At 47.2% G+C, this 12425-nt stretch overlaps 1 protein-coding gene across 1 annotated transcript; it reads right to left on the bottom strand.

The window, feature by feature from the left end:
- Positions 1–208: 208 nt before the first annotated feature.
- On the bottom strand, positions 209–8564 carry dldh (dihydrolipoamide dehydrogenase). The gene is made up of 11 exons (XM_080199852.1): positions 8170–8564; positions 7707–8000; positions 7130–7190; positions 6563–6820; positions 5748–5808; positions 3945–4075; positions 3632–3801; positions 3303–3519; positions 1229–2012; positions 995–1109; positions 209–829 (listed from the first exon to the last, which is right to left on the bottom strand). Exons 1-11 carry the CDS (start codon positions 8221–8223, stop codon positions 824–826), a joined length of 2151 nt encoding a protein of 716 aa, XP_080055978.1. The 5' UTR covers positions 8224–8564; the 3' UTR covers positions 209–823.
- Positions 8565–12425: the final 3861 nt, after the last annotated feature.

Genomic DNA, 12425 nt, shown 5'->3' with positions numbered 1-12425 from the left:
TTTAATTCAGTACAGGGATAGGCAAGTATCTATAAACTGATTCTGCACTATTGAGGAAAAAGATTGTTTTAATGGAAAGTTGGAGCTAGATGGTCAACTTTTCTCTCAGTACCAGAGGGACTGATAAAAGAGAGCAGGGTGGAACATCAGGAAATTATAATCAATTTCATTTATTTAGAAAAAATATTTATAAAACACTTTTCTTCAGTAACAAAAAAAACAATACAAACAACTCCAATAAGTTTTTGCACCTGTTTCTATAAATACGGTTATGTACAAAATAGACATAGAACTGAAGTGCCTTTTCTTTTTACATATTTACCAGAATTTTAAATTATGTGAAATTAACTTCAAGAACCATCGACTGCACAAATATCGTTTGAAAAATATTTCAGCACTTGAAACAATACTTTTTTTTGTTTTCCTTCTTCACTCGCTCCTGATCAATTGGAAAACATTTTCTGTCCCAAAAAAAAGGCATCAGAGGCAGAATTTGCATCTCCAGTACAAGGACATTGTCTCATGCTGCTCCTGAGTTCACACTCAAGGCAGTGCAGGCTTCCCAATCCGGCATTGACGCCCACGTAGAGAATACAAGAAGCAACTGTTTTGTCTGTAGTGCAACGGACATTTCTTCTCTCAGAATAAAAGTCATGAAAAGGCAGTGCAACAGGTGTCCGTGAATTCCAGATCCTTGCTTACTGTCTGTCCTTGGAGTCTTCTTGCCAACCTCAGCAGAGAACCAGTTTAATCTGAGCAGCAGCTTACTGGAGCAAATCTCTTCTTGGCAAGGCAACTGTACTTCCATCGTGGCACTTCCAGTTTACACCTATGGAGAGATCAGGCAGAGTTACTGTCAGCCTATGGATTTGGGTACAGGAACTCTCCAAGCGAGCTGAATAATGAGGGATTGAGAGGAACTTGTTACACTCCCCGTGGCATCCTCACACATTGAGAAGGGAAAGTGAGATTTAAAACAAAAGCAGTTACGAACCTCAGTTGCTATTATACATTCATCCTTCTCTTCAGATATGACATACACTGACTGGTACTTGGTATCTTTTGAGGCAGAGTATGTGGACTCTGGCCGCTTTCTTTCTGAGGGCTCGCTGTTGGGTTGAAGGGAAAAATGAGAGAGTTAGGCTGGTAGGCAGTCAACGCAGATAAAGAAAAACAACATTCCGCATTGACAATATCACATCAATAGCAGGTTGATTGACTTAATTACCCATTATGCTGCGTAGCACTTTTTTGCTCTGTTTCCAGGCTACCCCGCTCATTCTCGGCTTTGAGTAAATCTTCATTCTTTAGCTCATGCACCAGATTATAATCCACGGAAGGATATTTGACGCTGTAGCCATTCCTCCCCGCAGAGCTGTCGCTTTGCAAGTCCACCTTCTTGTTGGTGTTTTTGATTTGGGTGGCAGCGATGATGCTGATGGAGATGTCCTTCTCGCGGTGGCAGTCGGTCAGGTTGTTCATTGTCTCCACCTCGCTCTTGGAGATGTCCGGAGGCTGCTGTCGCTCCTTCTGCAACTTTACCCGCACGCAGACCACCACAGCCGCACACCCCAGGAGCAGCATTAAGACCAGAATGACCCCGGCGCACACAGCAACCCACGGAAACTGCCCCTTGCCCTCAGCCTTTGTGTATTTATCCTTCACGTCTATGATGACAGTTTGCCCCTGAGGCTGTTCTGGCAGCAGGAATTGGCAGTTTAGCCCACCGTATCCACGGGCACACTGGCAGACATAGTGGTTGTTCCTCTCGTGACAGGTGGCACCGTTGTGGCAAGGGTTGTTCAGGCATTTACTGATGGAGATGCTGCAGTTCTTGCCGCTAAATCCAGGCAGGCAGGTGCAGGTGTGATCGTTGACCCCATCCTGGCACGTCCCGCCATTGAGGCAGGGCATACTGGCACAGTTGTCCGTGTCGATGTCGCAGTGCCTTCCCGTGAAGCCAGCGCGGCACTGGCATATGTAGGAATTCCCAATATCCACACACTGGGCACCTGAGCAAGGAGAGAGGAAACATCTAACTTCAGCAAAGAGCGAGCTGCAGTTCTGCAGTGGTGTGGCATTTACAACAACAACTTGCACTCATGTAACACCTCTGATACAGCCAAATGTCCCGAGGCTCTTCACAGCAGTCAAACAGGTAAAATTTATTATTATTCATTTGTGGGGCCTGGGCTGACCAGCATTTATAGGGTGGACGGTGGCACAGTGGTTAGCATTGTTGCCTCACAGCGCCAGGGACCTGGGTTCAATTTCGGCCTTGGGACACCATCTGAGTGGAGTTTGCACGTTCTCCCTGCTCTGGTTTCTTCCCACAGTCCAAAGATGTGTGGATAGGTTGATTGACCATGCTAAACTGGCTGACAGAGGAATTAGCAGGGTAAATTTGTGGGGTTACGGGAATAGGACCTGGGTGGGATTGTGGCCAGTGCGGACTTGATGGGCCGAGTGGCCTCTTTCTGCACTGTAGGGATTGTATTGCCCATTCCTAGAGCTGGTGGCCAAAGACATGGTCAAAAAGGAAAGTCTTATCGGTAGAGAGAGAGGCAGAGTACCCCACAGCCTAGGACCTAGACTGCTGAAGGTAGGATTGCCAATAGGAACATTGGTGCCGGGGAAGACCATTCAGCCCATCAACCATTCTCTGCCATTCAATACAATCATAGCGAATTTAAATCAGGGCTGCCCGAGAAGCTAGAATTGAAGGAGGATGGAGGTCTTGGGAGAGGCGATGGCCTAGTAGTATTATTGTCAGACTATTAATTCAGAAACTCAGCTAATGTTCTGCGGACCCAGGTTCGAATCCCACCAGATGGTGGAATTTGAATTCAATAAAAAAATGTCTGGAATCAAGAATCTACTGATGACCATGAAACCATTGTTGATTGTCGGAAAAATTCATCTGATTCACTAATGTCCTTTAGGGAAGGAAATCTGCCATCCTTATCCAGTGGAGATTTTCACAGTAACATCATTGCAGTGTTAATGTAAAACACTAATTAATAAACTTTAAATGCTCTTTTATATGTGACTCCAGAGCCATAGCAATGTGGTTGACTCTCAACTGTCCTCCAACGGCACCTAGGGATGGGCAATAAATGCTGGCCAGCCAGCGACACCCATGTCTCATGAATTAATTTTTTAAAATCTTACAAGTTATCAGGCAGGAAGAAGTTACAAAGATGGTGCAGAGGGGAGGCGGAGGCAGTTGATGGAGTAAAGCCACTGAGTGATATACACAACCCTGGAGCTGATCTGAATGTTCATGTTACAGCGTTGCTTACCGTTGGTGCATGGGTCAGAGCTGCAGTGATCAATTTTCTTCTCGCAGTTGAAGCCAGAGTAACTAGCCGGACAATGGCAGCTGTAACCACCGGTAGGTTTGTCTGTACACCTTCCTCCATTAAAGCAGGGGCCGTCTGCACACGTCATGGCACTTAGTTCACAATTCTGACCATGGAAGCCCGGCGGACAGGTACATGAGTAGTGATTCTCCAGGTCCTAAGGCAAGAGTTCAGTCCATTGGTTAGCTACCCAGGCAGACTGGCCATACATCGGGAAGAATCACATTTGTATCTTTGACGGTTACCATCGAGGGTTCAGTCCCACTTACCGTGCAGGTCCCATCATTTTTACAGGGATTGGCATCACACTCGTTGATCTCGATTTCGCAGTTGGAGCCAGTGTAGCCAGGGCGACAGGTGCAGGTGTAGCTCCCCTGCCCAGTATTGGTGCACGTTGCTCCATTCTTGCAAGGTTTATGATGAGTACAATAGTTCAGGTCTGGAGGACAAAGAGAAGGGGGGAGAACAGTGAGGAGGAAGCAGAGGAAATTAATCAGTGGCAAGAATAATAGAACGATGACGAAAATATCAGCCAAAATAAATGGCCTTTATAAAAGGAGCAGGAAGGATGTAACAGTTTACCCTGATTGCAAAAGAGACCACCCCATCCTTCCTGGCAGTTGCACTGCCAGGGCTGTTGGCACGTCCCATGAAGACAACCTGGGTAACGAATACATTCATCGCAGTAGCGCCCTTGCCATCCCACCCTACACCTGGAAATCAAACAGAAAGGGAAATGACTTAATACCAACCTTGCCACCAAAATAGATTTAAGACTTTAAAAGCATAAAAGCAAATCAACAAGTCAGACATTTCTACAGCTTTGCCACCTCGCTGTTGTGGTGATAATTACGCAAAGAAAGGACCCTGGCAGGGAATGAAATGCACCACTTAAAAAGCTGAATTAGAGATTTTTAAAACACAGCAGTCAGACAGCCCATCCTCTCTGGTCTGAGACTCCAAATAGGCTAATAGTAATATTTGGACTCAAGACCGTAAGATATAGGAGCAGGATTGGACCATTCAGTCCATCGAGCCTGCTCCACCTTTCAATGATAAGTTACTCAACCCTATTCTCCCTCCTTCTCCCTGCAACCTTTCATCCCCTGACCAATCAAGAACCTATCCACCTCCGTCTTAAATACAGTCAAAAACCTGGCCTCCACAGCCCTCTGTGGCAATGAATTCCATAGATTCACCATCCTCTGGCTGAAGAAATTCCTCCTCATCTCGGTTCTTAACAGTCATTCTTTTACTCTGAAGCAGTGCCCTCAGATCCTAGTCTCTCCTACAAATTTCATTGCGGTGTTAATGTAAGCATACTTATGACACTAATAAATAAACTTAAAGGACAACAGTCAATGGCGGGACGTGCCAGGATGGGTTCAACAGTAAAGGTGCTCCAAGCATTGGTCTAGGTGGTCTGAATCGACTGCAGCAATACTGCTGCTTTAAGCCAATGGTTCGGAGTGAAGAGTTAAATGTGTGTCGTTGGCTTCATGATAATTGGGTGGCACAGTGGCACAGAGGTTAGCACTGCTGCCTCACAGCGCCAGGGACCCGGGTTTGATTCCCAGCTTGGATCACTGTCTGTGCAAAGTCTGCACATTCTCCCCGTGTCTGCACGGGTTTCCTCCGGGTGCTCCGGTTTCCTCCCACAGTCTGAAAGACGTGCTGGTTAAGTGCGTTGGCCCTGCTAAATTCTCCCTCGGTGTACCCGAACAGGCACCACAGTGTGGCGCCTAGGGTATTTTCACAGTAACTTCATTGCAGTGTTAATATAAGCCTGCTTATGACAATAATAAATAAACTTAAGGTTAATGCCAGTTTGGAAAACATTTAAATTAATATCTATGTTTTTTTTCGGAGGGTAGAGGAGGATAATACAGTGAAGACTTTTGCAACATATTGCGAGCACAAAATAACTTCTGAAAGTGGAAAAGCGTTCACCAGGGAAAAGGAGAATCCCAATAATTTCTCTGTCCCCCTCTTTCCTCTGATGTCCAGTGGGAGAAGGGAACAGAGACGCCAGCAAAAGTTTCTGAGGCCAATAGAGGGCGCGCCTGAGCAACAGAGAGATAGTAAACTGCTTTAATTGGTTCAGCCACTCATTTAACTTGGTAATTATAGTAAATTTGCTTCCCAGTGGGGCACTGTAAACTTAAGTTAACAGCCGTGTTTTCCTTTGGCTATACGATCCCCAAGGACTTCAAGTTTCCCAGGCTTCCAAAATGTACCTAACAGCCACCAGGAGATGGGTAGCTTTGAACTCTGCAAGCCACCTTCCATTCCCACGCACCTCCAGATAGAGATCATTTACCCACTCTTTTATGTACTGTTAACCAACAGGGGGAAAATAAAAGGAGAGAGGCTCTCATTACTTACTTGCATTCCCCAGGCCTGTCGCAAAACCCGTGTTGGTCATCACAGCCAGGGAGACAGATAGCTGGAGAGGAATGGAAAGTTAAGATTTACTTAACAATATCTATCGTCTAAATCACGTCAACTCAGTAAAATGCAGAACTTTCTTCCAAATGGGAGTGCGATAAAGTTTTACGATTAGTTTTATTTGGAGGGGAGGGCTAAAAGTGATAAGTAAGATTTGCTTTTCAATAAAGATTTTGCTTAACACACACACACACAAAAGGGGGGGGATGTACAAAGCCTTTTTTTTGCTATTCCCCACCCCCTTCTCTTCAGTGTTGGTCAGAAGTCCTTTTTTTCTGCCCAACTCCACCCCTTCATATCTAGCTGTGTGTGTGTGTGTGTGTGTGTGTAGATAAGGACAGACAGCTGGTTTGCAGGCTAGTTGTACAGAGACAGCTGCTCCATTGTCCTGCTGCCTCTCAGCCTCAGAACGCAGCTGCCCCGTGGACCTGCGAGGACTCAACAATACCCACCACCCGCCAATCCACACCACTGACCCACCTCCCGCCCAATTCTAACTGCACCCCGCAGGAGATGGCCCAATGAGGGAGACAGGAAGGAGGGGGGGGGGAATCAGAATTGAAGGCTGCTCACCCCACTGCCACTTACCCCTCAAGAACCAAAGTTGAACACATCGACATGACAACATATGTACCGATTTGACACAACCTAACCCCGGCTCTTTTTATCATTTTAAAGAGAAACATTCCCTTTTTTTAAAAACTGTGCAGTTAAAGCCCAGCATATCTCTGCAGGGGAGGATGGACACTCACATTCAGTGCAGTAGGGTCCCTCCCAGCCCGGGTTACACAACTTTTCCCCCTTCTCGCCGCAGCTAAAGTGACCGAAGGCATCGTCCCGGGGCCGGCAGAAGACGGAGCAGCCCTCCCCGTAGTAATGCTCGTCGCACACAAAGCGGTAGGAGTACTTGAGCTCGGTCCTGCTGCTGATGTGCACATCCTGGGACCATTCCTCCCCCACGGTGAGGTGCCGCTGTGTGGCCAGGCGGCTGATGAGGCGGTCGGGGTTATCTGGATGTCAGGAGACACAGAGAGAGAGAGAATTAGAGAAAGGAAGTCTCTATCAAAACACAGAGGTTAAAATGGGATGGAGACAGACAGAGAGAAAGTTAGAGAAAGGAAGTCTCTATCAAAACACAGAGGGGTTAAAATGGAATGGAGACAGAGAAAGAGAGAGTTAGAGAAAGGAAGTCTCTATCAAAACAGAGAGGGGTTAAAATGGGGTGGAGACAGACAGAGAGAGAGAGTTAGAGAAAGGAAGCCTCTATCAAAACAGAGAGGGGTTAAAATGGGGTGGAGACAGAGAGAGGAGAAAGGTACCTGTACTCAGATCATCAGTAGGTTCCGCATGCAAAGCTTCAATGATGAGGGAGAAGGTCCCCTGTTTAAAAAAAAAGGTTGAAGTCTCTTAAATCCAGCCAAATAAATAAGGTGAAAATAATAGAGGTTATGTTAACACACACACACACACACACACACACACACTATCCCTGCAGCCGCTGTGATGCTAAGGTTAAGGGAGGGGGGTGGATGTACTCTGAGTCTTACTGTAGGATATTGGCAGAGGCTGCTGTTATCATCTGTCTTCACGCTTAATTTCATTGCATTCACACACAACTTTGTCAAGTGAAGCCCGTTTGGAATGTCACGCTGGGCTGAAAATTACCAGTTAGGTTCTGTGAACTTTCCCACATCATTAAGCGTTGTTGTTGTTGTGTGTGTGTGTGTGTGTGTGTGTGTGTGTAGGCTTTACACTACTCTCGAAGGGTTTAAACACCAACCCTCACATCTCCAGCCCTCCTCCCCCCCCCCCTACACCGCCCCCCCCGTAACACTGCCACTAAAACACACAGACAGACACACAGATACAGACAGAAAGCCATTCAGCACAGCTCACCGGCCAGGTGAAGGCGAAGGGGAACCTCATGGGGTTGTCGAAGGTTTCCGCGTCGGGGATGGAGAAGGAGTTGGAGCCCAGCACGGGGGTGAGGGCGCTGCCGTAAGTGCAGGGCGGCTCCGGGGAGATGTTCGCCTGGTAGTGCTTGAGACACACGCGGAAGAAGGTCTTGCACTCGCAGGGCAGCCCGTAGTTGGATGCCGAGCCGCCCTTGCAGCAGTTCACGTTGCCACTCAGCCCCTTTCGGTTGTTAAACTCCTGCAACTTCAACTCGAAGACGCCAGAGGAAAAGACCTGTCCGTCCAAACACACAAAAACCCACACACATGTCAATAATACAGTCAGGAAGCAGAGAGAGAGAGAGAGAGAAAAGGGGGATGGAAGACAAGAAAGGACAGTTGGAATCATAATGGGGCCAGAATAGGTGTACATTTCAGAAGCAAAAAATCACAGCTCGGCTTACCTGGTGCAGGACAGCAAGCTGGGTGAGGAACAGACAGAATTTTGGCCCTGCCATTGCCGTGGGAGGGGGGCTGGGGGCAGGATCCTCACTTTGCCGCTGGATTGAAGACTCCGAGCCAAGCCTCACTGCTCCCAACTCCACTCAGTGTGTCTTCTGGGCTTTTTTTTGAATCCGCTCTCTCGGCTCCTTTGGTTGCTCCCCGTCCACAGGAGAACCGCCCTTCCCTCGGTGACTGACAGCTCCTTTCAGCTGAGGGGGTCGCTTGCCTGCTTTGCGAGTAGCGGGAGAGAGGGATCGATGGATGGTTGGTGTGGGATCACTGGGCTCTGTGTCGCCCCTTTCTCTCTCTCTCTCTCTCCTTCTCTGTCGTGCGGGGCTGTTCTCTCTCTCTCGCAGTGCCAGATGCTTTGGAGGAAGAGGGGGGGGGGGTTAATTCCAAACAGAAACTCGTAAACGATCCCAGGATTTTATGTATAAATATATAGGGGCGCGGACTAGCGATTCCTCCTCCGATTTTTTTTTGGTTTTAAACTGGCCGTTCAGGGAGGGCGAGAACTTGTAGAAAAGTCAGATCCCGTCTGTTGTTTGCGTTTGGTTTTGTCCTTTGGGTTTGTTTTATCCTGTTGCTTTCTGTCTGACACACACACACACACACACACACATAGACACACACACACGCGTTCTCTAATTCCCTTCCACTGGGTCCTTAGAGCACTCAAACTTCTGATGCACTGGGCGCCTCTCTTGCCTTTTATATACAACAGCGACTCTGCCTCGCTAATGACATGCAGATTGCTTGACCCGCGGTCTGGCGAGCTGGCACAAAAGGGGCTGTTTCACCCTCCTCAATACATCGCCAAATAATCACTGAACTGTAAAATGGGCAATGCACCCGGTACACACACACACAAAACCCATTTAAATTCCAGCAAATATATATATAAATAACCACCCCTCCCACACACATACACTTTTGATTAACCATGTATTAGTTAACATGGAATAGCAACACACAAACTACAGGAAGGCTTGCCCTGACTTTTTTTTTCCCGCGAGTTTTATTTTTATTCTGTCAACAGTGATTTTGAGTTGGGGGGGTGTGGTTGGTGTTTGTGGGAGGGGGGGCAACTTGAAGTCATCCTACAAAAAAGTTGGGATTTTGTGGATTTGTGTGTGTGTGTGTGTGTGTGTGTTTCTCCAAAGCTGTGCTTTTTTTTGGGAAAAAAAAGTTGGTGGGTGTGTGTCGTTCGCGTGGCTGTCATTACGGCAGTTGATATTGTTCAGCTCAAGGCGGCTCATTGTGCCCTCTCAGCTGTATGTTAATACTCGCAAGCACCTGCTCCCTACAATGGAACAGCTCCCCTTGGCGCACGCAGCCTTTCCCTCACTGCAACAATGTCTGCGCCCTGGGCCGGCACTGAATCCAGCACACACACTCACACACACAGACACACACACACTCACACACACACAGAGACACACACACACTCACACACAGAGGCACACACACACAGACACACACACACTCACACACACACAGAGACACACACTCACACACACACTCACACAGAGACACATGCTCACACACAGACACACACACTCACACACACAGACACACACACACACAGACACACTCGCACACATACACACACACAGAGACACATACACACACACAGAGACACACACACACACAGACACACACACAGTCATACACACAGATACGTACACACACTCACGTAGAGACACACACATACACACAGACATACACACTCACGCAGAGACACACACACACACTCAGACTCACACACACACATACATACACACACACACTCACACAACTCACACAGACACACACACAAACACGCACACTGACACAGAGACATACACACGGAGACACACACACAGACTCACACATACAGAGGCACACACACACACACACACACACAGACTCACACAGGGACACACACATTCACACAGAGACACACACACTCACACATGCACTCACACAGACACACACCCACACAGAGACACACACACATACATACACACCCACAGACTCACACATACACAGAGACACACACACACTCACACACAGAGACACACACACAGACACACACACTCACATAGAGACACAAACACACACTCACACAGAGACACACAGACATACACAGATAGAGATACACAAACACACACACACTTTCACACAGAAACACTCTCTCTCACATGCATACACACACATTCACACAGAGACATACACACACACATGCACTCACACACACATATACACACACACACTCATACACATACACATATAGAGATACACACACATATACACTCACACACACATGCACTCACACACACATAGACACACTTACACAGAGATACCAAAGTTACATTTACATACGCACTCACACACATACACTCAGACGTACACTCAGAGAGATACACACACAAATACATACACATACTCACACGTACACACACTCACATAAACACACACACATACATACACAAATACACACACAGATACACACAAATGTACGCAACAGATATACACACACACATACACGTACAGAGTTACACACAGATACACAGACACATCCACAAACACACACAGAAACACATATGTACACACACAAACTCATACATACACACTGATACAAACATACTCACATTCACAGACACACACGCATACACAGGAACACACAGACACACATACACAGAGTCCAACTGCTAGCTCATATAACCACCACAAACATAGACAGGATGGTTTAATTCAATACTGTTGAAAATGACATTTTTACTGGAAACTCACATCCAACTTTCAGGGCAAAACTGTTGTTATTGTAAACAGCACCACCTCCTTCAACATCCCTCCTTGTACCAAACAGCTGAGAGCATGCATTGAAAACATCAAACTGTCAAATGTTTGCAGTAATCTCTCGGTGTCCCTCATGTATCAATTAATTACCCCCGGGAGATTTATTCCCCCCCCCCCGCCCCCACTCCTCCATCACACACTTTCCTCGCTATACTAAATAAATTGAGTGGGTGAGAATTCGGGTCATGTGACGGTGCAGGTAAAGCGCCCCCCCCCCTTCCCCATTCAGCCCCAGTTTTGAGCCTTCTTATGTGAGCGGATCTCTGATACACAGGACATGCTGAGGGGGGGGGGGGGGTTCAGAGGCCCCCCCCCGTCCCTTCCCTTCCTCCCTTCCCTCCATCCATCCAGTCCAGCACTATTTACCCAGAGCCAGAGACAAAAAACATTGACATATGGAGAAAGATTCCTACATTAAAATAAAAATTGTGTTGGAACCCTCCTGTGCGCTCCCAGGAAAGGGCGCAACAAGTGATTCAGACAGTGTCCTGTCCTCCAATTAATGATGCCTTTTGCAGAGAGATTTTGGAGGTTTTGTTGTTTAAATCTTTACCTGGAATGCACACATGCCCACGGAATGGTTTGTAAGTTAACGCGTTGGGCGGAGGAGGAAAAATAGCCCTTAATGCGTTGGAATTTTCTTCTTAAGATACAAAGTGTAAATAAGTTCCACGCGCGAGGGTTTAAATCTACAAAAAAAAGTTATGCCTTTCTCAGCCCCCCACCCCCGCAGCATGCGTTTGTTGAATTGACGTGGGCCAGATTTTTTCCATTGCCGCTGTAAAGCGTAACTGAAAGGCATCCTAAAACATTGCAATTCTTTGCAATGCACTTATTCTATTCAGATTGAATTTATGCCACGCGATTCTATTTTCGTGAAATCAGGCAGAAAGCTCCCCTTTTCTCTCTCTCTCTCTCCCTCCTCCTCCTTGTAGCTAGCTTAAGCCTGGGACTCAGGAGGGGGGGGGGGAGGGCGCAGGGAGACAGAGAGACTGTTTAACTTAAGTGGTCCTGTTGAAGCCTGCTGTATTTTTAACTCCTGCCCACCAGTTACTGGGAGAAAGAACAAAGGAGCAGCATCGTTGGGGATGATTCTAACTATTCAGGCGCGCTTTTTTTCCCCCTCTCTCTCTCTTCCCCCCCCCCCCCCCCCCCTCTTCTCTCCCAGTTTAATTTTCATTGATTATCTAAACAAGAGTAACCCTTGGGGAATTCGATCTAAAGGGATGGTGGGGGGGTGGGGGGGGAGATGACACGCCTCAAATGCGGCCAGCCGCTAGCCAGCCATCTGTTCCGACCAAATGGCGTTATCCCACTAAAAATGGCATGTCTCTGTATGACTTTACTCACAATATTCGCTCCCCAATTACACAAA

Source organism: Carcharhinus amblyrhynchos, chromosome 12 (genome assembly GCF_965287045.1).
Source record: "Carcharhinus amblyrhynchos chromosome 12, sCarAmb.v2.hapA, whole genome shotgun sequence".
In the NCBI taxonomy this organism is placed as follows: domain Eukaryota; kingdom Metazoa; phylum Chordata; class Chondrichthyes; order Carcharhiniformes; family Carcharhinidae; genus Carcharhinus; species Carcharhinus amblyrhynchos.
This window is presented reverse-complemented; position numbering and strand designations above follow the sequence as displayed.